The following is a 25,054-nucleotide window of genomic DNA, read 5'->3' on the forward strand; positions in this document are numbered from 1 at the left end:
TAAAAGGAAAGACTGTTTAAAGGCTACACAGACTAGAATAGTTTCCATTTCAGATATCAGAAATTCAGATAAAGAAGAGTTGCAGTTAATCCTTTTCCCCTCAAAAGGGAACAAATAAAATGAATAAAAACTTCAGTCTTTGGTTTCCATTCAAGTTTGGTACCATGCAACTGATAAAATTAATAAAATGTTCAATCTCTGGTTTCTATGCAGAGTGTCAGTTAAATATCCATCTGCCTTCCATTCCTGGAAGACTAATGAAATATTTTATTATAGCATCCAGAAGAAGTATTAAATCCATGTCTGTTTCCATATAAAGCTCCCCTTTTAGTACATTTTTTAAATGAAATTTCCTCCTGTTACTCAGCAGTTCAGACTGTTCTATAAGATTTGATATGACACAGGATGGCCAATTCTCCATTGATCAGAAGTAAAAAAAGACTTTTTTCTCTTCTGGAATAAAACATAGAAACCACTTCTGCAGTAATACCCAAATAATAACTCATTATCTTTAAAATTATAACCTGTAAATTATCTGATATTATAGAAAGCTTTGTGCTTTTTTCACATCCACTAAAAGATCAGTCAAGAAGCAAAAAAGAAGTAGCAAGTTGCAACGACAACACTTTGTTTTCATAACAATTTAATCATTTCCTCCTGGAAGAAGTCTGCTATCCAAGTATAGAAAATAATCAGAGCTGGAGGTAATGGCGATTTCTTCTATTGGGCTTACAGAATACCATTTTGCCAATATATGCAGAGCTCCCAGGGAACTCTGGCAGCTGACTCTGTCAGTTCTACCATGAGGTCCTGTCTCTCACTACTTCACAACTTAGACCTTTCGTCTGGTCCAAATTTTCTAATGATTTTCTCTAAATTTAGTTTTGCTTGAGTATCTTTATTGTGTGACTTTTCCATTACCATGGTCCTCCACAAATTTACCAGATGGGTCTGCAGCCCACTTTACAGAGCAGAAACTCAAAACCTGGAAGGCCTGCTCAAGCCAGAGGAAGAACAGTGAAGCCTGGGCCTCGTCACAACCTGTCTACAGGTTTCAGCAGGTTTTTAACGTTCATGGTTTAATCCCTTTTTATTCTTAACAGGAAAACTGAAATTCAACTCTAAGCAGGTTTGCTCCTGTCAGATCCTTTCCCTAATAATAAAAGAGGCAGGACAGTGTAGTGGTTAAAACGATAAATCTGAAACCAGACTTCCTGGATTTGCATACTGGTTCTACCACTTCCTGACTTCCCTGGTGGCTCAGATGCTAAAGCATCTGCCTACGATGCCGACCCGGGCTCAATCCCTGGGTCGGGAAGATCTCCTGGAGAAGGAAATGGCAACCCACTCTAGTATTCTTGCCTGGAGAATCCCATGGATGGAGAAGCCTGGTAGGCTACAGTCCATGGGGTCACAAAGAGTCGGACACAACTGAGCAACTTCACTTCACTTTCTTCATTTCAGAAGGTGAGAACTCTCTGATGAGAATAAGCCTATCTATTATTGCTGTTGGGCTTCCCTACTGGCTCAGGTAAAGACTCTGCCTGCAGTGTTGGAGACCCGGGTTCAATCCCTGGGTTGGGAAGATCCGCTAGAGCAGGGCATGGCAACCCATTCCAGTATTCTTGCCTAGGAAATCCCATGAAGAGAGGAGCCTGGAGGGCTACAGTCAAAGGGGTCACAAAGAGTAAGACATGACTGGGCAACTTAACACCACACAGCAAATTATTGCTGCTATGAGGATTAAATGCTTTGAGTGTGCTTGGTACACATCAACTACAGAATTGCTTCCATGTTACCAGGTACAGCATGTTACATAGAAGAGCTAGAACTGGGACTCTAGGCACCCAAATCTAGGCTTAGCAGATGGTATGTTGGCTATTGTCTTTGTTTTCTCACTTGTAAAATGAGAGGTCTGTATAGGCGGATGATTCCTAGAGTATTTTCCTGCTATCAAATGCTACCTTGCTTTTGGACTACATTTATTTTCCTCTTCCTTAAAATCCCATGGACAGAGGAGCCTGGAAGGCTGCAGTCTATGCGGTCGCTGGGACATGACTGAGTGACTTCACTTTCACTTTTCACTTTCATGCATTGGAGAAGGAAATGGCAACCCACTCCAGTGTTCTTGCCTGGAGAGTCCCAGGGACAGAGGAGCCGGGTGGGCTGCTGTCTATGGGGTCGCACAGAGTCGGACACGACTGAAGTGACTTAGTAGTAGTAGTAGTAGTACTGTCCTACTGTGATATAACTTGAAATTGTTTTTCTACTTTACAAAAGGAAAATCTGAGGCACAGGGAAAGCACAATGCCTTTTTTTAAGTGCATCATTGATTCAGAATTAGGAAATTTCAGCTTAATAAATGGCTAGCTTCCTAGCCACTGACATTTGGAAGATGAAACATGGAGCTCAGCCTCTCCAATACTCTGTTTCTCAGAATAGCTTCAGACAGCATTTGCACATTGAAAATACTTCTTTAATAACCTGTCACCAAGCTGTCCTCCATTCATCTATCTAAATCTATATCCTAGAATGTCCAAACTTGGGATAATGACCTTCATATGTTTTTGGCACCATGCTGCCTGTACTCTTCAAGGACCTTTGAAGACTGCACGATGGCTGAGAACTTTCTCTGAAGCACCTAAGTGATGGCAGTCTGAGGGATGAGATACTGGGTCTTACAGGCCACTGATAAGATGAATACTCATATGCATTTGAAATGGAAAAAAAAATCATGTCTTTTTTTCAAGGCTAATGCTTTAAGTTCAAAGTCTTTATGGAAAGAATATAATGAACACCATGGAATAGGGCAGATTAAGTGACCCTGACTTAGAAAGAAGCTTCACTTTCTGCACTTTCAAGGGAGGCAGTCTCTGGGTCAGTGCTGTGAAAGCACTATTTTTTCTGTCTAAAGTCCTGACAGATGGACATGAGTGTGGGATGAGAAGGCAAAGTGATGAAAAGCAGACAGATAAGAAAAGTAAAGGATAAAAAATAAGAAAAGAATAACAAGGACAAGTGAATATGGGAATGAAAAGGTACACTTAGTCAGGAGAGAGAGACCTGTAGTCCTTTGAGATCATAACTTACAAAGACCTGTCTGTATTTTGCCTCTTATATGGTTACACTACACAAACACCTTCCATATAATTCAGGAAAAAGGAACCATGAGATTTTGATTTGCATATCCTTAGATAGCTGGCAGCTTTATGAATGCTTTCTTAAACTCAGTTGTGCTTTCTCCTCTTTTTGCCTCTTCATTTGTAATCATTTCCCACCTTTGCAAGGTTATCAGAGGTGACTTTTTATGTTAGGGTAAAGGAGATTTCATGTATTATCAATATGGGTTTAGTTGGCATCAAGGGGAGAACTATGAATAACAAATTTTCTTAACATTACTTCACTGAGGCTACTTCTCTGGGCAGAATTACATATGTCACCATCTTCTGTTAATTATTAAAACATAATCTAGGAAAATATTTGCAGAATTTCTTATACAGACTTTAAGTACATACCAAGCAAAATGCATAAAAACAAGGTTTGAGTGACCCTTGGAATAGTAAAATAATAAATTTAAAATTATACTTTTTAAGATAAGTGAAAGTGTTAGTCACTAAGTCCTGTCTGACTGTTTGCAACCCCATGGGCTATAGCCCACCAGCCTCTGCTAATCATGGGATTCTCCAGGCAAGAATACTGGAGTGGGTAGCCATTCCCTTCTCCAGGGGATCTTCCCCACCCAGGGATCAAAGTCGGGTCTTCTGCATTTCAAGCAAATTCTTTACCATCTGAGCCACCAGGGAAGCCCATACTTTTTATCACTATGATGAAATAAAGTGACATTTAGACTTTTATCTGAACGCACTTCTATTCTTTTAAAACAGAATTTGAAGTTAGGAATTTGCTCTACCTGAGTTCTGTAAACAAAAATAATTCATTTTAGGTATAAGGAAATAAATCTTTTCAAATACCACATAAGGAATCTTTTCAAAGGGACTAGATAGATATAGGTGATACTTATTTTCTTCTTTGTATTTTCCCACATTTTCCAAATTTTTACAATAAATATGCACAGCCTTCATATTAGAAAGAACTTAATGAAATAACAAATAAAATTATACTAAGGCCAGATCTCCACCAGCACAAGATGAGTGTTGATGGATATCGAGGAAATCTGGTATATATGGAAGGGGAAAACCCCACAAAACTTTCCTACCGTTTTCTTTCAACTAGTTAACTTGAATTATATTGCTAGTTGCATTTGTGTGGCTCTCAATAAGTATGAAAAACTGCAGTAAAACCTAAAAAACAGAATAATCACTTTTTCTGTGATCTGACACCACAACATAAAAAAAAAAGAAGATTAACTCAGCATCCAAAAAATAATTCAAGGAAGTGATGCCTAGAATCATCCTCTTTGGTGGATAACAGGAATCAAGAGCCTGCTAGAAAACAGTCTGACTTTCACCAGATCTATGAAGTCTCCTCCTGCTCTAGATTTAATAGGCAGAACCATCTGAAATGCATAGGAAAATGTAACAATTAAAAAACATCCCACTATTAATGTATAGTTTTTAATAAAAATAAATAATACTGTTGACTGGAGATGATGTCCAAAAAAAAGTTCACTCATAAGGAAATCTACTAAAGCAAACCACTTTTCTGTCTTTACATTTCTGGGTGACCTAATGGCCACAGCTCACCATTCTGAATATTGCAGATTTCATTTGTGGATTTCAGTTGCAGCCAATTTTGTCATAAATAAAATGACTTTAGTCATTCATTTAAAATTTTATATTAGTCTTCTGACTTTTAACTAAAGGGATATACAAATGTTTGGGCCAATAAACAGTGCATACAAAACTATTGCTATATTGGGTGCCACCATACAACTACAAAAGAGGAAGAACTGGGAAGGAAGATCATAGCTAAATCCCTCCTTCAACAAAAGAGAAGTCTCGTGTACTATTTAACACCTATCCAGAACGCAGAGCAGCACAATCATTACAGCTCTCTGATCCAGTATATACCCACTTCTAAAACAAATTTATCACAGCACCGGACTGAGAAGAGAAAAATCATCAGATCATTTCTGAACGACGCTCCCAATCCCTTGAGATTTTAGATCCACTGGACAAAACTGATTTGGGAGCAGACTGCAGAAGGCACCTCGCCGGGAAGTGGAAGAGCGCGCAGAGCAGCCGCGGTGGAGCGCACAGCTTACCTTGAACTCCTTCTCTATGTTGGCCAGCTTGGCCAGCTCGTTGCTGAGCTCCAGGGCAGTGAGCACAGGGTCCTCGCTAGACAAGGACAGATAAGCCGGACTGGCCAGCCCCTTGTAGGCATTGATCCTTGAGCGCGAGTGGCTGAAAGAGTCGTGCCTCTGCTTTTCTGTGCAGTCCCCGCACTTGCAGAAATAGTCATGCGGCCGCTCGATCCTGGCGCCCTTCATCAGCAGCATATGCACCACCTCGTACTTCTGGCAGTGCGCCGCCAGGATGATGGGGGTGATGTCCGGGGAGAAGCGTGTGCCGTCCTCGTCGTAAGCGTAAAAGTCGTCGTCCTGCAGCTCCTGCTCGCAGGGGCTCAGGGTTAGGCGCTTGCTGGCCGCGAACCCGGGGTGGTTGAGGATGGCTTCCACGATGCGCACGTAGCCCTTGCTGATGGCGAGCAGCAGGGCGTCGCCGATGCGTGCCAAGTTCTCCTTCTTGAGCAGCAGCTCGGTCACCTCCAGGTGCTCATTGCCCACCGCCAGCTGCAGCGCGTTCTGGCCCATGTAGTCCACGCAGTTGACATTCAGCGTCTTGGACTCCTCCAGCATCTTGCGCACCACCGGGATGTTGCCATACTCGGCGGCGTCGAGGAAGCGCTCCTCCTCCGCAGTGAGGCTGGTACCCCGGTCGTTGAACATGAAGGCCGGTCCCCGGACGGCTTGGCGCCGGCCCTTCTCCCGCATCACCGTCTTGCGCCTCAGGGATGGGCTTTCCTCCATTGACCTAATCAGCAGCAGCAACAACAACAAAACCCCAGCTGTTGAATATTAGGGCATATTGCTTCTTTCCACATATCGCGCCATGTCTGGAGTACAGGTCACACACACGGCAGATCTGTGGCCTGAGGACAGCCAGGTCATACGCTAAGACTCGCCTGAAGTTTTACACCTGCACCTAATAAGGGCTGCTGGAACCCAGAAAGCAGAAACCCTTCAGAACAAGAGTTCTTGTTCCACAGAGCAGCCATCACCAACCTTTTTGGCACCAGGGACCCGTTTTGTGGGAGGCAATTTTACCACCAGGGTGGAGGGGATGGTTTCTGCACATTACATCACATCTATTGTGCACTTTAATTGCTCACCTAATGCCCTGGCTGATCTGACCCGAGGTTGGGGTCCCCTGCCATAGAGAATGACATTCATAAGGAATAATAACATAAACGATTTCCAGGTCTCCCTTTGTGACCCTGGTAAAGACAGGACTCATCATACCTGTGGGAATAAAGTTAACTGCTGCTTTAAAAAGTCTTGAAAATAGGGGCAAACAGGTACTTGGCACCAAAGCACTACGCTTGAAGGCTAAAGATAATAAATTTTCAAGAATTAGGCCAGAACAATCCTCATAAGTCATTGCATATTTTTAACTAAATAAGATCATTGACACACACACACAAAGTCCAGTATTTAGGCCAAGTACTATCTTTCAGGATCTTAGATTTTCTATCTTTTCTATTATGGGTATCCCAACCTACTCCCCCACCCTCCAGAAAACTTAACAAAATTCTTTTTTTTTTTTTTTTTTAACGACACAGACAAGATTGAGCAATTATAAAATGAGAATTCAGTCTAGATTTATTTTTTGAAAATTACTATGCCTTTGTAATAGGAGTTGTTTAATGACCTATATTATGTAGGTCTCTTTGAATTAAAGTATATATAGTATGATTTATGGTTTAAAAAATCACAAGTAGTACTTTATGAATAAGGCAGTGTTAGTCACTCAGTTGTATCCAACTCTTTGCTACCCCATGGATGTAGTCCACCAGGCTCCTCTGTCCATGAAATTCTCCAGGCAAGAATACTGGAGTATAAACCAAAACCATAGTATACATTTTAACAGGATTACTCAGAAGGTTTTCAGGAAGGACAAACTGTCCTCAAACTGGATACTGTTGTTGTTATATAATCTTTAGTATAAAAAAAAAAAATTAGAATGTGGTGGGCTTTATAGTAAAAACTAAAATGTGGTCAGGAAAAAAAAAAAAAAAGAATACTGGAGTGGGCAGCCATTCCTTTCTCCAGGGGATCTTCCCCAACCCAGGGACTGAACTCCGGTCTCCTGCGTTGCAGGAAGATTATTTACCATCTGAGCCACCAGGAATAAAGCTACAGGGCACCAATTGTGTATCCAGAACAACGTGCACTGAGATCCTAACACCTACCATGAGTTAAGATCTAGCTGCATTATAAAAGTCATGTCATTAATTGATGTGTACAGCAATTTGAGTTCATTTTTTAACTTCTGTGATGCTGGGTAAATAATTTCATTTCCTTGGGCTCCCTTATCCCAGATGTAAAATGGAAATTTATAAAAGACTCCTGATTTTAGTCAAGAGCTCATGAATAAAAATCATTTGGGGAAGTTCTGAGTCTCTAAAAATGATGCTAAACAAGCAATATAGTTTTTAACATTGTGACTATTTTTAATATTTCAATGGCTATTGTTATAAGTACATATTTGCACCTTAACCCAGTTCTAACATTCTTACTGATTGAAATGATTAAGGTAACTTCATTTTTAAAAATCTGTGATTTTTGTCTTTAGTATGAATTAAAGGTACCAGTTAAACTCTTTTCACATTACTGACCTTTGAATAAGAACAAATAAGAGTTACAAGTTAAAAGTGAACAGCTAGGGGAAAAGTGTTTTCCTTCTGTAATATATATTCCAGAAATACCTTCTACCCATTAGCATTCACATAGTCAGGGGTTGAAAACTAACTTGAGAAGACACTGGCCTCTCTCGGGGTCTGGAAACGGGCGTTAAGGAGCATCTCTAGCTGGTGAATTCAGAGGTGGGTACCAGCATTCACTCAGTTCTTAGTTCTGTGGGCCTCAAACTAAGAAAGGAGCACTGAAGTTGCTGGCAGAGACTTCCCAGATAGAGACCTAGGAAATGTGGCCAGGCAAACCTACAGAAGTAAGGAAACCAAAGATGTTCCTGGATAAGCTTGTAAACTTGTCCAAAGGCAGAGGGCTGTGGCTGACCCCTCGTTCTAACTGCTCAACTAGTGTCAGGTTGTTAACTTTAGAAAACTAAATACTACACAGTCATATATATATATATATATATATATATATATATATATACACATACACACACACATGTACCCATACACACACCTGTTTGTGGGAGTTTCTAGAAAGCAATACAAGAAGCCTTTCATTGTATTTATACCTGGGGCTCTGGGGAGTAGAATTAAGGGAAAGGGAGAGTTTACTTTTAACTTATACCCTTTTACACATTTTGAATAGTTTTAACCATAGTTGACAGAGAAGGCAATGGCACCCCACTCCAGTACTCTTGCCTGGAAAATCCCAAGGACGGAGGAGCCTGGTAGGCTGCAGTCCATGGGGTTGTTAAGAGTCAGGCACAACTGAGCGACTTCACTTTGACTTTTCACTTTCATGCACTGGAGAAGGAAATGGCAACCCACTCCAGTATTCTTCTGGAGAATCCCAGGGACAGAGGAGCCTAGTGGGCTGCCGTCTATGGGGTCACACAGAGTCAGACATGACTGAAACGACTTAGCAGGAGCAGCAGCAGTAATCATAGTTGAATATTTTTATTAAAAATAAAATTTATGTTTAAATTTAAAAAAATCTTCATCCCTTAGTTGACAAAATTTTAAAAAATATAAGTACATACCGGCAATCATTATATTATAATGCTTCAGAAGCTAAATAAATGCCATAAGTTTTTGCGGTTCAGTCCCTAAGTCTACAGTGTCTGACTCTTTGCGACCCCATGGGCTGCAGCACACCAGGCTCCTCTGTCCATGGGATTTCCCAGGCAAGAATACTGGAGTGGGTTAGCATTTCCTTCTCCAGGAGATCTTCCTGACCTAGGGATCGGACCCACATCTCCTGCATTGGCAGGTGGGCTCTTTACCACTGAGCCATGAGGGTAGCCCAAATGCCGTATGTCTGACCACTATTAGTAGGTGTGATGTGTAAGAATAGTGGAGTGAGGTGTGTGAACTATGTGGTGTGTGTGGGAAACCAGGAGGTTCAAGGCTGGCTTGAGGAGGCCTGTGTTTGTGTGTGGTTTTTGTGCTGTGTGTATGTGCCTTTGTATAATGATAATTTTTAGGTGGACAAGAACTAGGAAATAGCATTCACTGAACTGCATAGAAGAGACATTTGTTTCAAGAACAAACTCTATAACAAGGTTTTTTTTTTTTAAATCTTAAAAACATTGTCATTGTAAAAAGTTGACATATTCACTTATTACATTAGTGGTACTGACTTCATTAGATCAAAGTTTACTATTAAACTGGCACTCTTTAAATGGCTAGAATTTCCATCTTGTATAAATGATGAATTTTGTGCTTACCATGATTATATATTGACATTATTCATGACTACAGAATATATATGCAGAATATGTTAAGTCTGTGGAATTCCAATCTATGCCAGATGGGTTATCTTTGGGGAAATACACTCATTATTAAAGTGTCACATCTGACTAGAATGGGGTTTTTTACCTAATGATTGCTACCCACAAAAAGAATCACTCATAAAACCCTACCTTTTGTCCCCAAAGACAGTGATCTGAAAATACCAGAAAATGTTCTTTCAAAATTTTTTTATTTGCATTTCTTAGTAGTTTTTTTCTTAGTATCTCTTCTTCTTTTGGAACCTATACCTCCGTTTTGTGCGTTTAAGCCAAAATGTGGGGTTTTAATACTATGTAACACAAGTCACATGAGTCATTTTGATTTTGTCTTTAAAAGATTCTAACACTGAGTTAAGTGTGAAGTAAGATTTTTCAGCTGGAACAAATTATACTGCTATTTCAAAATAAAAGTACTGACAATGCTACTTGTTTTCATTTCTAAATCCACATAAGAAGTGTCTTTTTAAAAACCTTTCCTTACAGTATTAAGATATGCTTCATTAATCCAGACTAATAAAATGGTATGAGTCACAATCAATTCCCCCACGATGCATAAACGTGGTCCAAATCTCAGATGGTCTTAACAAAGCATCTCCTCCAGGATGAGAAGTAAAGAAGGGGTAAGGGTGAATGGGAGAGGATGTCTAACTTTAGTAATGCTAACAATAAAATCATTTTGCCAGACATGTTTTTACCTTTAAATCCCCATGCCACAGATTGACTCATCTAGCACCACAAGGGTACATCAGATAGGGCCTTCCTTCTGGTAAGAGCTTTGGGGAACCACTGACCTAAATCAATTGCCCTACAAGCACCAGGTGCAATTTCCTTCATAGCTGACACAGATGGCTGGTAACATTAGATCGCTATGGACTGAACTGCATGCCCCTACACATCCACATGAAGCTGTAACCCCCAATGCAGGCTTCCCTGGTGGCTCAGTGTCTGAACCTTCCTGCCAATGCAGGAGATGCAGATTCAATTCCTGAGTTGAGAAGATCCCCTGGATAAGGAAATGTCAACCCACTTCAGTATTCTTGCCTGGGAAATCCCATGGACAGAGGAGCCTGCCAGGCTACCTATCGTCCATGGGGTTGCAAAGAGTTGGACACAACTTAGCGACTGCTGCTGCTAAGTCACTTCAGTTGTGTCCGACTCTGTGCGACCCCATAGACAGCAGCCCACCAGGCTCCCCCATCCCTGGGATTCTCCAGGCTAGCACGCTGGAGTGGGTTGCCATTTCCTTCTCCGATGCAGGAAAGTGAAAAGTGAAAGTGAAGTCGCTCAGTCGTGTCCAACTCTTCGTGACCCCATGGACTGCAGCCCACCAGGCTCCTCTGTCCTTGGGATTTTCCAGGCAAGAGTGCTGGAGTGGGTTGCCATTGCCTTCTCCACAACTTAGTGACTAAACAACAACAAAACGCCCAATATGGTATCTGGAGATTAGGTCTTTGGGAGGTGATGTGGATTAGATAAGGCTATGAACATAGAACCCTCATGGTGGAATCAGTGCCCTAAGGAAATAGAGAGTTTGCTTCCGGCTTCACCCACTCCTTGTGGGGACACAGTGAGATGGCAGCCATCTGCAAGAACCTGACCATACTGGTACCATGATCTCAGACTTCTGGCTTCCAGAACTGTGAGAAAATACATTTGTGTTGTTTAAGCCACCCAGTCTGTGGTACTAAGTTATGACAGCATAAGCTGACTAAGACACTGACCATGCATCTTAAGGCAAAAAGGGTTTTTTTCATGGTTTATGAAACAAACTTTGGGTTCTTAGTAATTGTCCAAACACTCAAGCAGATAAAAAGTTCTTCCTAAGAAGTATTTTTCCACACCCAATGACAATCTTTTTCTCCATTCTATTCAGTGGCAAAAATACAAGCAACATTCAGTTCTCATAACTTTTTCATCCACTCCTCTGATTTATAATGGCAAGACGTGAAGCCCACCTGCCTAAGATTACTTGGAGTACCTATTAAAATTCAGATTTCTGGATTCCATTCAAGATGAACTAAATCAGAATCTCTCAGGGGTGGGGTCCTGCAACATGGGCGGAGGTTGGAATATGTATATTAAATGAGCATCCTTTGCAATTCCTATGCACACTGAAGGCTGGAAACTTCCAGTATAAAAACAACAGAGCTATCCTGGATCAGTGACCCCAGACGAGGAGGCCTGTAAACACTTGTCACACTAGTCCTGCCAAAAGCCAAGCTGGAATAACACGTTTGAGCAGTGCCAGGTAAGGGACAACAGCATTACGTTCATTTAGATTCTCTGTCCTGTTATTATCACTTAAAACCTGATCTTCCTGTACCAGATCCTTCCTTCCAGTTCTCATTGCCAACACGAGCCTCTAGGTCTTAAACGCATCATGGCTGGCTAATTACAACAGCTTTCCAGCAGAGACGGCATGCGAGAAGGCAACTAAACTTTACTGAGTACCTGGTGTATGTGCATGTTTTTCATGCACCATCATCTTTACTTCTCCTAACATTGCTATGAAGCAGGTATTATTCTTCCCCGTTTCATAAATAAGAAAACTCATTAAAGAGTTCAAAAGAAATTGGGTTCAAAAGAAATTGGCCAAGGTAATACAGAGAGTAAAATCCAAGACTGGGATCCAACCTAGGGCCTGTCTGACTCCTGTTCTCTCTCTCCTGCTGCTTCTGACTTCCTCTTTGTACCCCACAGCCACCCCCAGTAGCTGGTGCTGCTTCAACTCTGCTTTTACCATCAGTCTTCTCTTAAAAACAAAACATAAAAACAAACGAGGTCCTCCACCTGGTTTTCCAGGACATTGACAGCCTGCCCCATGCTCCCTATCCAACCTTCTTTTCCTTGCTCCTCAGATTCATTCTTCACTGTTCTATAAACATGTTATACTGCTTATTTCTGTACTATCAAGGGTAGTAAGCATATTATTCTGCTTATTTTGGTTCTATCAATGGTATTTCTATACCATCAAGGATATTTTTTGAAAAATTAGCAAGGTGCTTTTCTCTTTTGCCAGATCTTTTTACAAGATCTTGGCTCTGGTTAACTCGGGACATCTTGCTTCAGCCTTGGAGGTAAAATGTGGAGTATAGAGTTGGGTGGGTTTAGGGGAAAATAAGATAAACTTTAGAGGAGGAGTGCACACAGAGAGAGTAAGATTATGTTTAAGGTTTGTTTTTTTTTTTGCAATAAAAATGGGATTTTGTGAGCAGAATCTGGGAAAAGGGAAATTGTCTTGAGGAAGGATTTGCTTAGTTCCTTTATGTCTCTAATTAATTCTGACAGAACCTGATCCCTGACTGCTCTCATCATGTAGACAGGATAGTTCTCCCACTTTTAACAGTAAAGCCACGATGCTTACTGTCTTGGGAGAAGAAAGAAATAACAGAAAGGAAGTCAGAGCCAAGATGCGGATCCAATAAAGTGAGGAACCACTGAGGGTAGGGGCGATTCTTCACCAGCTTGTTTGATCTGGAGATCAGAACAGTCCTGCCTGGTTACCTAGGGCATGGTTTGGGCTTTCTCAAGCCACCCTCAGCTCCCATGTAGTGTGGACCCTGCACTGAGAGCCAGGGAGCCTGCACCAAGACTAGAGATGATCGCTGGTGCTGTAAGACGATGTTGCAGCTGTTAGAGCTCTGTAGCCCCAGGAGCTGAGCTGAAACCACATACGCCAGAGAGTACATCCGGGTGGCAAAGGGGAGTCAGCCAAGATCAAGTCACTGCTACTGATATAGCAGCACCCAAATAGATAATGAACGCTGCCTAGAGACCAAAAGAGTCAGAGAATCCCACCCTTTCACCCCTCCAAGGGACACAAAAACTCCCCTCCCCCAAAGGCCAGATGCTACTGAGAAGAGCAGGGGAAGGAGCGGCTTTCCAAGAACATGAGCAATCTTACCCAAGTAAACAAACTTACTTTATAGAATCAAACTAAGATGAATGAAACTGGCCTCACAGCATCTCTCCTGAGTGCCCTGAACCAGGGATAGTCATGCGGACCAGAAAGAGACTGCAAGGAGACTGCAGGGAGGAATCCATAAGCAAAGGTCCCTTAGACACCGGCTCACAGCCCAGGAAGACACTGTTCTAGTTGACTACATCCCTGTGATAATGTAGGGCAAGCCCTCCCTTCTTATTAACTTACATAACTGCTTAATTAACTGCTTAATTTATTGATTGCTTAATTCACTTGCTGAATGAGAATACGTGTCTGTTTAGCAAGCAAAAAACAAAACAGAATTTGAAAAACTAATTTAACCCATAGATTGAACATTTGGTCACGTTCTTTCTCCCCTCGTCAGCAGGTGGGACGCTCAGGGGAAAGGCCTGCTCTGCGAGCTACATGTCGCTGCCCATCCAAGTTGTTCTGCGTCTTGTTCCTGCTACACTTGCCTCTGGGATGTTCCTTTTGTTTCCATCCTGGGCATACTCTTATTTTGGCCCTTTACCAATTCAAATCCCTCCTATCTTCTGTGGTCCAGCTTGCATCACACCTCTGAAAACAGAGGGTAAAACTTCACAGGATTAATAACTAGAAGACCTGCAAGGTTCTGTCCACTTTGGAACCTTCCTGAAACTATTCTGGACCATTTCAGCCTGACCATTTGTACTACTGCTAATCTGCCCATGCTGCTAAGTCACTTCAGTCATGTCCGACTCTGTGCGACCCCCGTAGACGGCAGCCCACCAGGCTCCCCCGTCCCTGGGATTCTCCAGGCAAGAACACTGGAGTGGGTTGCCATTTCCTTCTCCAATGCATGAAAGTGAAAAGTTAAAGTAAAGTCACTCAGTCGTGTCTGACTCTTAGCGACCCCATGGACTGCAGCCCACCAGGCTCCTCCGTCCATGGGATTTTCCAGACAAGAGTACTGGAGTGGGTTGTCATTGCCTTCTCCGAATCTGCCCATAAACCTATACATTTTTTTTTTCCCCTCTCCTTGATTTTGTCTCCTGTGATATTCATGTACCCTAAGTTTGATTGAGAATAAATGCCCTATACTTCCTAATTTTTTTTTCACACTTCTTAGCCACCTCTATAGTACCTGATATAGCGCATTATATGTTCAAAAATATTTGTCAGCTGATGCTAATTCTACAGATAAAGTGACTCACTCAGAATGTTAGCTTCTTTTCCTTAAGGTCACTGAAAGAAAGAGAATTAGAAATGAGAGTTCACAGGTTCTCTCAGTAGTGTCTCTCTACTTTACCATGCTGTCTCTAGGGAACAAGAAAAATGAATAACAAGTTGCAAATCAAAATAGCACTATTAAAACACATGCTTAGGAACTTCCCTGGTGGTCCAGTGGTTAAGACTTTGCCTTCCAAAGCAAGGGGTGTGGGTCTGATCCCTGGTTATGGAGTTAAGATCCCATGTGTCTTGTGGCCTAACCCTCTGCACCCCACAAACCCATAAAAACCAGAAACAATATTGTAACAAATTCAATAAAGATTTAAAAAACGGTCTACATTCCCCCAAAAAAAATTCTTAGAAAAATATGTGCTTAGCTTATGTGTTGGAAAACTTTGGTTCTATGAAAACAGTTTCTAAAATGGCTCTTTGGATTGAATCACAAATTCTTTAGCACTCAGCAACAAATGACCACTAGTAAAGAAGTCACCTCAAACCTTTTATTTAAATGATGTTAAGAATTAACCAGCTACTCAATCCATCTAGCAAAGTAAACAGCATCACCAATGTGAGCTAAAGCAGTAAGAGTAACGGTCAAATTGCTTTAACTATTTAGTTCACCACAATGAAGAAGAAGAAGGTGCCCACCGGCTAGGTTCCAGTCTGTCCTTCTGTGAAGGGCAAAAAAAAAGCAGAAGGAGCCTTGGAAGATAAGTAGTGAGAAAAGCACAGAGGAGGGGGGACAAGTGTTAGAGAGCAAGCACCATGTTAGTTCTCGTATTGGGGATGGTGATAATTGGAAGTAGTAATGAAGGTGGGAAGCAGCAGGCACTGACAAAGGACAAGACAGTCAGAGATGAAAAGTCAAAAAATAGACAAACCCCACAGTCCCCCTGGCACACGGCACCTGTCAGTCAACGCAGCTGCCCCTGGAGACACCTGACAGCTACACTCTATGCCTACATGTGAGTGTGTCTGGAAAAAGGAAAGGGCATCTCACAGCCTCGATAATGTCATCAAAAACAAAACGTTTTGAAAATCTCTTACTCTGTGTATTGAGGAGGCGAAGAAGTAGAGTGGGGGGATGCTCTGAACTTGAGTAGCCTCAAGAGCACCAGCGTGCAAGGCCAGAGGAAAGGGGCCCAGTCAGCTCGACTGTCTCCTGTAGGGGAACAACGCTGTGGGTACTGCCACGTCCCACAGCACCTCCTGCTCAGCCTGCATCTCCCGACACCAAGTGCGGCTCAACAGCACATTGCCCCAGAAGCAACCAAATCAGCAAGATGAGGCACTCCATTTTAGAAACAGGACAGCAGCCCTTCCATGTCTAAGGGTTCCCACCCCAGAGAACAGTTAACATGTAGAGATTCCAGCACTTACAAGTCGGGAGAGATATTTGAGTCTCCACAGTAATTAATCCCTTAGAGTTTCTGTTGGCCAGTGTTATCTTCAGAATTCTCCATGTATCATTTTAATAAATCTATTAGACATCTGCTAATTTTGGTACATGTCCTAGGGACTAAGTCGGAGACAAGAAGCTTTGTTGGAGGGAAGCTCCCATCTCTGCTCTTCATCACTTTCCCTGTCCTCTCAGGAAAGCTCCCTGTCCTCTCAAGGGTCACTGACCCTTGAGCAGTCGAGACCAGAAAAGCGAAAAACCATTTAAAAGTGTGCTCCTCCCTCTAATGGTCCACTGGGAGCAGGGGTAAGGACCCCTAACTGCTGCCTGCATGAGTTCTTGGTGATTCTTCTTAAACGCATGTGCCCCCTAAAACATTCTAGAAGGTAAATACCTTCTAGAACTTAGATGTTCCTATTTCCAGGAACCACATTTTGTGTGTAACTCCACTGACTATTGAGTTGCTTCATGACTGTCTGCTTTCATGCCAGTCTCCTCAACAATAACTGTAACATATTAATGATTCAGGAGAAAAACTGTCTCTGTATTGCTGTAGGCCTGGCTGTTAGTACATGACTGATGAATATGTATCTGTTGGAGACATAGATATATGTGTGCTTAAATCAGTATTTAAGACTGAAGGCTTTGAAAGCAGACATTCTTCAGATTAAAGAATACCCTTGGTCACATGGAATAATGTGTGGAAGCAGTGGTGGAGGGTAATTTGGAGTAATTCTTCTATAAAAAAGAACACTGTGAAAACTTTAACATAAATTAATTACCAGGAATTAAAATAATATAAACAATCATTCTTCTTTAAAAGCAGATTTCTGCTTAATCACACTTAATTCTTAATTACACTGCAAAAAGTAACTGATGAATCTTATAGCTCTTGATTTCAATCTTACATAAAGTTATGTTTTGTCAGGATAATCTGAGGGCAAACAGAGGATACATCTTAGAATTAATGAGCTCTTATAGTTAATAATTAAGCTTATCTTCAAAACCAAACTCATTAATTAAACTCAATATTTTCTAAGACAAATTTTTATTATTTCAGGAAGATTAGTGACAATGAAATTAGACATGAAATACAAATTCAGTCTATAACTGAACAAGAATTGAGACAATAATGAACTCAATAATAAAATAAAAAACCTCTACTGACCCAAGATAAGTTCATATTTGTCTATTTATATTAGTCACTATCAATTATATATATATATATAAACCTCTAATGCTATTAAAAACAAAAAGATCTTGTTTTCTACCATTATCATCCATTTCCAAAGTCAAAAGTCTGAGGTTTTTAGATTTTTGCTCCCGTCTCATCACCCTGAGATCTAGTTTTCAACAGAGAATCCATATGCTGCTGCTGCTGCTGCTGCTGCTGCTAAGTCACTTCAGTCATGTCCGACTCTGTGTGACCCCACAGACAGCAGCCCACCAGGCTCCCCCATCTCTGGGATTCTCCATGCAAGAACACTGGAGTGGGTTGCCATTTCCTTCTCCAATGCATGAAAGTGAAAAGTCAAAGTGAAGTCGCTCAGTCGTGTCCAACTCTTAGTGACCCCATGGACTGCAGCCTACCATGCTCCTCCATCCATGGGATTTTCCAGGGAAAAGTACTGGAGTGGGGTGCCATCACCTTCTCCAGAGAATCCATATACATCACTCCTATTTGACAAAATGTATACAGAAATGCAAAACTGGTGTAAAATATTTAGTACTGTCATGCTCTTTCCTTAACAGGTCATGTACCTGTGGACATTTAATTCTCATTTTTTAAAAAAGGTCTATTCTAGGACTAAATTCATACTGTCACCTATTATTTGAATAGTGCAAAGAAAAGGGAGTTTTCTTGTGAACAGGGACATTTTTTTGACTAGAAAGTGTAGACAAATATTCCCAACATAGATGCTAAATTAAAAAAAAAATGCTATAACAATCCTAATTAGTGTCATAACGTCACTTCTGAGCCCTTATGCATAAGTATGAAGTTGGCAACCACAGTTCCCAACTCTGGACCTTCTGTCTGGGGCCAGATTCCTCTGTGTACACCTTCCACAGGCCACTCATCTGGCTCCCCTGCCAGACTGACTCTGTAGTGTTGACTGCCTGATGAGGGCAATCTCAACCAGGAAGTTGAAAGCATTCCTTCCTATCTAGAGCAGAGAGCTCTGCAAAAACAAGTGTTTTCCTCCCATTACATTTCCTGTGAAGTTTTATAAGGAGAAAACATGAACAGACAGACATTTGCTACCCTAGCACACTAATGAAAAATTCCTAAAGTTCTAACCTAGTGTTCAGATGATGTCCAGGATCCTTTCACCTCCTTAATATTAAGAAAAGAGCAAAACTAATACAATTATGTAAAGTTTTAAAATAAAATAAAATTAAAAAAAAAAAGAGAACACTATCAGTGATACTTGGCAAGGGGTCAACTGTTCCTTGAGATATTCTTATCTCCTCTCTCCCTGCCCCTGCCCCATTCTAAATTCTCCTACTTAGCTTACAAACTTTCTCCAGTTGATCTGCCATCAGTAGTCAAATTGAAATGATGAATTAATTGAATCTCATAAATGAGTTAATACTTAATTTCCTGTGTTGCTCCTCCTAGGAGTAAATGCATCTCAAATTTCTCTGAGGAAAAGAGAAATGCTTAACCCAAACAAGCCCACAGTGTAAACAATACAGTAAAGGGAACTGGAGATTTCAAAAGGCCAGAGACTGCTGTGATCAATGTTAACCTTCAGTTTCAGTTTTTCAACTTGTTTAAGAAGATGCCGGACTAGACAAAATCCTTTTTGACTCAGACATTCTTTTCTTCTTTAAAACACTGTGTTAGTTGCTCAGTCGTGCCTGACTCTTTGCGACCCCATGGACTGCCGCCCACCAGGCTCCTGTGTCCATGAGATTTTCCAAGCAAGAATACTGCAGTGGGTTGCCATTTCTTTCTCCAGGGGATCTTCCCTGACCCAGGATCAAACCCAGGTCTCCTGTGCTGCAGGGAGATTCTTAACCAACTGAGCAAAAACACTGTACATCAGTTAAATTTGGGAAGTGTGGTTCTAAGATGATTTCAGGTGGAGCACTTCAGATGATTGACAAATCACACTATAAAGGTTACTGTCTACTCCATTTGTCTAACAAGATCAGTCATAATTAGTCTTAAAAATTAATTAATCTTCCTTCTTCAATCTTGGTCCTGTTAATAATTCTATCTTCACTTAGGCTTAAAATGAATACCTAAAACACAATTGTAGGGATGTTTGCTTTCAAGATGATGGACTAAAAGCCTTTCTCACCCCTTCACCTCTTGAAAATTACCCCCCTAAAAAACACAGATAACAAAAAACACAAATTTCATCTTCCATGAAATCAGAAGTACTACAATATATGAAAAAGACATAAATCAGAAAAATGGTGAGTGATTTGACAGAGAGAAGGAAGGTCCAACCAGAGTGCTTCTAACAAAAAGCAAGCTGGTCCACCCAATACCAGAAAAGACTTGGAAATTAAAGGCAAAAGAAATCCCACAAGAGACAAGGCAGGAGCCTAAAATGGAGGAATGAGCTAAAATTTTGTATAAGCGGTACATAGTATACTACCCTGCTGCTAGATTGCTGACCTCCAACTGATATGATTAAGTGACAATCCTCCCACATCCCCATAAGAAATACAAGATATCAAATCTCTGGAGAAATAGTAACAGAGATTCTCTAAATGTGGAGACACCAAGCCCAGGGGAGGCTAGGACCCAAGAACAGGGGGATCCCTGGCCAGTTCTAGAATATTAACAGCCAGATTTATTACCTCCTAATCCTTCTTCCCTTAAGAAATTTAAAAAAAAAGAAATATTTCATCTCTGAAACAAGACAGAATGCTATAACAAAGAAATACTCATTAGACAAAAAGAGCTCTTAGAGATTAAAAATATAATAGATAAAATTGAAAAAAAAAAAAAAGCAGTGAAAGTTGGGAAATATAGTCAAGGAAATAGAAAGAACAGAAAAGACAATCACTGGAAAACATGGCAGAAGAGATACAAAAACTAGGGGATCAGTCCAGGAGATCCAAAATCCAAATAACAGAAATTCCAGAAAGAAAGTAAAAATATGAAAATAGTGCATAGGAATAATAAAGGGAATAATACAAGAAAACCTCTCCAAACCAAAGGGTATAATATCCAAATACTGAAAGGGTTGATCAATGAAGCATTCACTGAATTAAAAAAGACTTGTATCAAGGCATCGTTTAGACATTTCAGAACAACCCTAATGAACAGCTCAATCTAAATGCTTCCTGAAGAAAAAAAAAAAGGATTAAAAACGACAAACAAACCAAGTCAGAGGGCTTTAGAAGGGATGTCTCCAGAAAAACACACAGAGACTAAAGGATTTAGCTGAAGAGGAAAGAACAAGGTAGAAAAAATACGCCAAGAAAAACAACTAATTAGAAAAGAAATGTAATTATACTATACTACTTGACTCTGCAGTGAATAATAATTACACGATCATAATAATGAATTATTAACCACAGATTGTGATAAATCATGTGATGGAGGATGGGGGAGAATAAAAGTTATAAGTGAGTGAAATTTTCACCTGAGAATACTGATGCTATCTAAAACACACGAATAACAAGAATGCGATACTTGAAGGAGTTGTAAGTGTAATGAAACGGAGGGGACAGGAAGAAAAAAGGAAAAAATCCAGGGAACTGTCATGGGCTTGCTGTTGATTTTATAAGCCATTTTTTTTTTTTTTTTAGCATTAAGTTTTAAAACTGTATTCATGCATTACTTTGATATTATACAAAAATAATTTTGGACTTCCCAGGTAGTGCCAGTGGAGATACAAGATATCCCTGGGTCAGGAAGATACCCTGGAGAAGGAAGTGGCAACCACTCCAGTTTTTTTGCCTGCAGAATCCCATGGACAGAGGAGCCTGGCTGGCAGTCCATAGGGTCACAAAGAGTCTGACATGTCTGAAGCGAAGTAAGCAAGCAAGCAAAAATAATTTACAAAAAAACAGCAAAATGATTCTATATTGTACATAGTAAAATTACTACTCTATGGGATAAACTAAAAATACAACTCAAAATTTCAGATTGTTAAAGGTCTCAAGTCTAATATTCATTGGAAGGACTGATGCTTGAAGCTGAAGCTCCAATACTTTGGCTTCATGATACGAAGAGCCAACTCACTGGAAAAGACACTGATGCTGGGAAAGATTAAAGGTAGGAGATGGGGACCACAGAGAATCTGAGATGGTTGGATGGCATCACTAACTCAATGGACATTAGTTTGAGCAAGCTCCAGGAGATGGTGAAGGACAGGGAAGCCTGGAGTGCTGCAGCCCATGGGGTCACAAAGAGTCGGACATGACTAATCCACTAAACAACAACAAATCTAATGCCGTGCTGTGCTGTTCTTGAATATTATAACTGAAGAGAAACCTGCCTCTTCTTTAACAATGCTAGTCCAACTTTGGTCCTTAAAGTCCAAATTCCTCTCTCTGGAGATTCTCCAGTGACTTGGCAAATCTCTGATTTCCACTGCAGTGGTGGGAAGGACATTCTACTTCCAGTCAGGAACCCAGCCAACAGGCACAACATTGTTCTCAATCCCACAGCCAAGCTAAACCTAGGTTTAAAGAATATCACCGGCCAACACCACAGAAACTAACATTCAAGTAGATAATCCGAGTTACAAGGCATTGTGTGATCATCTTCAGATCTCCTATCAGACAAAGTTGAGCATCACACACTCTGGTATTTTTTAAATCTTCTAATAACTCTGTGGCTTTATTTTATATAATTTTCAAAATAAAAATTGCATATATTTATGGTGTATAATAATAGAATTTGATATACATACACAGTGGGCCCTTGAACAACATGGGTTTGAACTGCGCAGGTCCATTTGTACACATTTTTTTTTTTTTAAAGTATATTAGAAAACGATTTGGAGATTTGTGACAATTTGAAAAAAAAAAACTCTGCTGAACTCTGTATCTTGGAAATACTGAAAAAACTAAGAAAAAGTTAGGTATGTCATGAAAGCATAAGATGTATATAAATACTAGTCTATCCCTTAAGTAGGCATAAGGTGAGTGACATTTAATTACAATATGCTTAAAAAATTAAATAATATACTTTAAATATATTTAATAAAAATAATGTTAGTTTTGTTACTGCTTTATAACTCTGCTTTCAAAGAATTACATTATCATATAGTATGCCCCTGTCTCTCTCCCTTCCTCTCTTCCAGTTGGAGAAACTGCAACAGCCTATCATCACAGGTAAGTGGTTTAAAAAAAAAATCATGTTTCCAATACTGTATTATGAAGATGGTACAGTAATATTGTATGCCATAACAATTTTGCAATGGTTCATTATTTAGCTGATAGGCTGGGCTACTGTGAAGCAGACGTATCAATTATATTAGGCTACCCTAAAAGCAATCACATTGCTGCTTCTTTGTTATCAATGCAGGAATAATTACACTTGCAAATAAATATGAATTTTTTCACATTATTTTTTCATTTTTGATATCCAGTGTTAGTAATACATAGAACATCTACAGTATTTTGAATCATATAAGACAACACTGTTGTAGGTACTGATAGATGATTAATTTTGTAAACAGATGACATAAGCATACTGTCAGTACATATAGTGCAATACTGTAAATGTAAATTTTCCTTATGATTTAAAAAAATAATTTATTTTTAATTGAAGTATAACTGCTTTATAATTATGTGTTTGTTTCTGCCATATAACAACATGAATCAGCCACAGATACACATATGTCCCCTTCCTCTTGAAACTCCCTCCCACCTCCAACCCCATCTCAACTCTCCAGGTTACCACGAAGCGTCAGATTTAAGCTCCCTGGATCATACAGTAAATTTCCACTGGCTATCTAATTTTACATCTGGTAATGTATATGTTTCAATGCTACTCTCTCAATTCATCCCACCCTTCCCTTCCCCACCTTGTCCACAAGTCTGTTCCCTATGTCTGTGGCTCCATTGCTGCCCTACAAGTAGGTTTATGGGCACCATCTTTCTATTAATAGATTCCATATATTTGCATTAATATACAATATTAGTCTTTCTCTGATTCATTTCACTCTGCATAATAGGCTCTTTCTTGATAACATCTTATTGCTCTAACTCACTCTTCTGAAGACTGCATGCGTGTGTGTGTTCAATGATTCAGTCATGTCCAACTTTGGTGACCCCATGGGCTGTAGCCCTCCAGACTCCTCTGTCCATGGAATTTTTCAGGCAAGAAATCTAGAGTGGGTTACCCATTTCCTTCTCCAGGGGATCTGGACCCAGGGATTGAACTCGCATCTCCTGCATTGTCAGGTAGATTCTTTACCACTGCAGCACCTATTGAAGAATACAATTATATAATAAAAAACATACAAAATATGTGTATTTTGTACACATATACAATGTCTATGTTATCTGCAAGGCTCTGGTCAACAGTAGACTATACTAAGTTTCAGGGGGAGTCAAAAGTTATCCGTGGATTTTAGAATAGGTTGGGGGGGGGCGGTAAGGGGCTAGTGCGCCTAACCTCTGTGTTATTCAAGAGTCAACTGTACAATCGAGAAATGATTGCTACAGGCAAGGTAATTAACATCTAGATCCTCACATAGTTATCTTTGAGGTGTGTATTAATGAGAAACCCTGAAATCCACCCTCTTAGCAAATAGCCAAAATACGAAACAAAGTGTCATAGACTATGAATGGAAAAAGAAACAGTGGTATATATGTATGCAATGCAGTATTATTTCGCCTCAACAAAGGAGATACTGCAATTTATGACATGGGTGAACCTGGAAGACATTAGGCTAAGTGAAATAAGCCAGGCACAGGGAAAAAAAAAAAAAACTGCATGACCTCACTTATATGTGGAATCTTAAAAGTCAAATACACAGAAGCAGAGAGTAGAACCATAGTTACCAAGGGCTGGAAGGTGGGAAAATTGGGGAGATGTTGGTCAAAGGGTACAAAGTTGCAGTTATGTAGGATGAATAAGCCTAGAGATCTTAAGTAGAGTGTGGGGACTACAGTTAATAATACTCTAGAATACAGAAGCTCTGTTATTGATTTACTAATTAATCTTCAGAAACTGACTTGACTTCACTATGTATCAATTTCCTCATTTGCCAAATAATAAAATCTGCTTTAAAGAGGTATGATTCAAGTTAATTCATATAAATGACAGCATGAGGTATTACATAAATACAAATTACAGCTTTTATTATGACAAATTTTTGGCAGCATGTCTTCAAGAAAAACTAAACAGAATCTTTTCTTCTTTTTTTTTTAAGTATATTCATTGCAATTTTTTTTTTTTTTTTTTTTTTTTTTGGCCTAGCTGCTTGCAAGTCTTAGTTCTCAGACCAGGAATTTAACTAAGGCCACAGCAGTGAAAGCACTGAGTCCTAACCACTGAACCACCAAGGAATTCCCCAGAACCCTCTCTTGCAGAAGTTTTTTCTCTTAAAGATAACAGTGCTGAGAAATCTAATGGTTTTGTGCATGTACGGTAAGTGTAAGGGATGAGTCTTCTTACTAAACGTAGACTCACAAAGTTTCTCTCTCTTCTTTTTTTTTTTTTTATTGGCCAAGCTATTCAGCTTTTTCTCCAACTAGGTACCAAACACTGGCCCTTGACAGTAAATCCTAACCACTGGGCCACAGGTAATTCCCACAAAGTTTCTCTCTTGATTTACCAAGTGTTTGCCAACTGTGGGTCAATTTTTCCCTTTTCATTTTGTTTTTAAACTTTTTATTTTATATTGGAGTATAGCTGATTAACAATAG

The 25,054-nt window shown here is 40.2% G+C and overlaps 1 protein-coding gene across 5 annotated transcripts in view; it reads right to left on the reverse strand.

Moving 5' to 3' along the window:
* TRPC3 (transient receptor potential cation channel subfamily C member 3) overlaps positions 1 to 6,703 on the reverse strand; it is a 52,443-nt gene extending 45,740 nt beyond the window's left edge. For 2 of the 5 annotated variants that reach the window (XM_045163158.1, XM_045163155.1), the window contains exon 1: positions 5,225 to 6,695. In XM_045163158.1, the coding sequence (XP_045019093.1) occupies positions 5,225 to 5,992 (768 nt within the window). In that variant the 5' untranslated portion in view covers positions 5,993 to 6,695. Of the gene's footprint in view, positions 1 to 5,224 lie in introns of all 5 variants that reach the window. The other 3 variants (XM_045163156.1, XM_045163157.1, XM_045163159.1) reach the window with 3 other exon arrangements.
* Positions 6,704 to 25,054: the final 18,351 nt, after the last annotated feature.

This window comes from Bubalus bubalis, chromosome 17, assembly GCF_019923935.1.
Source record: "Bubalus bubalis isolate 160015118507 breed Murrah chromosome 17, NDDB_SH_1, whole genome shotgun sequence".
Taxonomy (NCBI): Eukaryota; Metazoa; Chordata; class Mammalia; order Artiodactyla; family Bovidae; genus Bubalus; species Bubalus bubalis.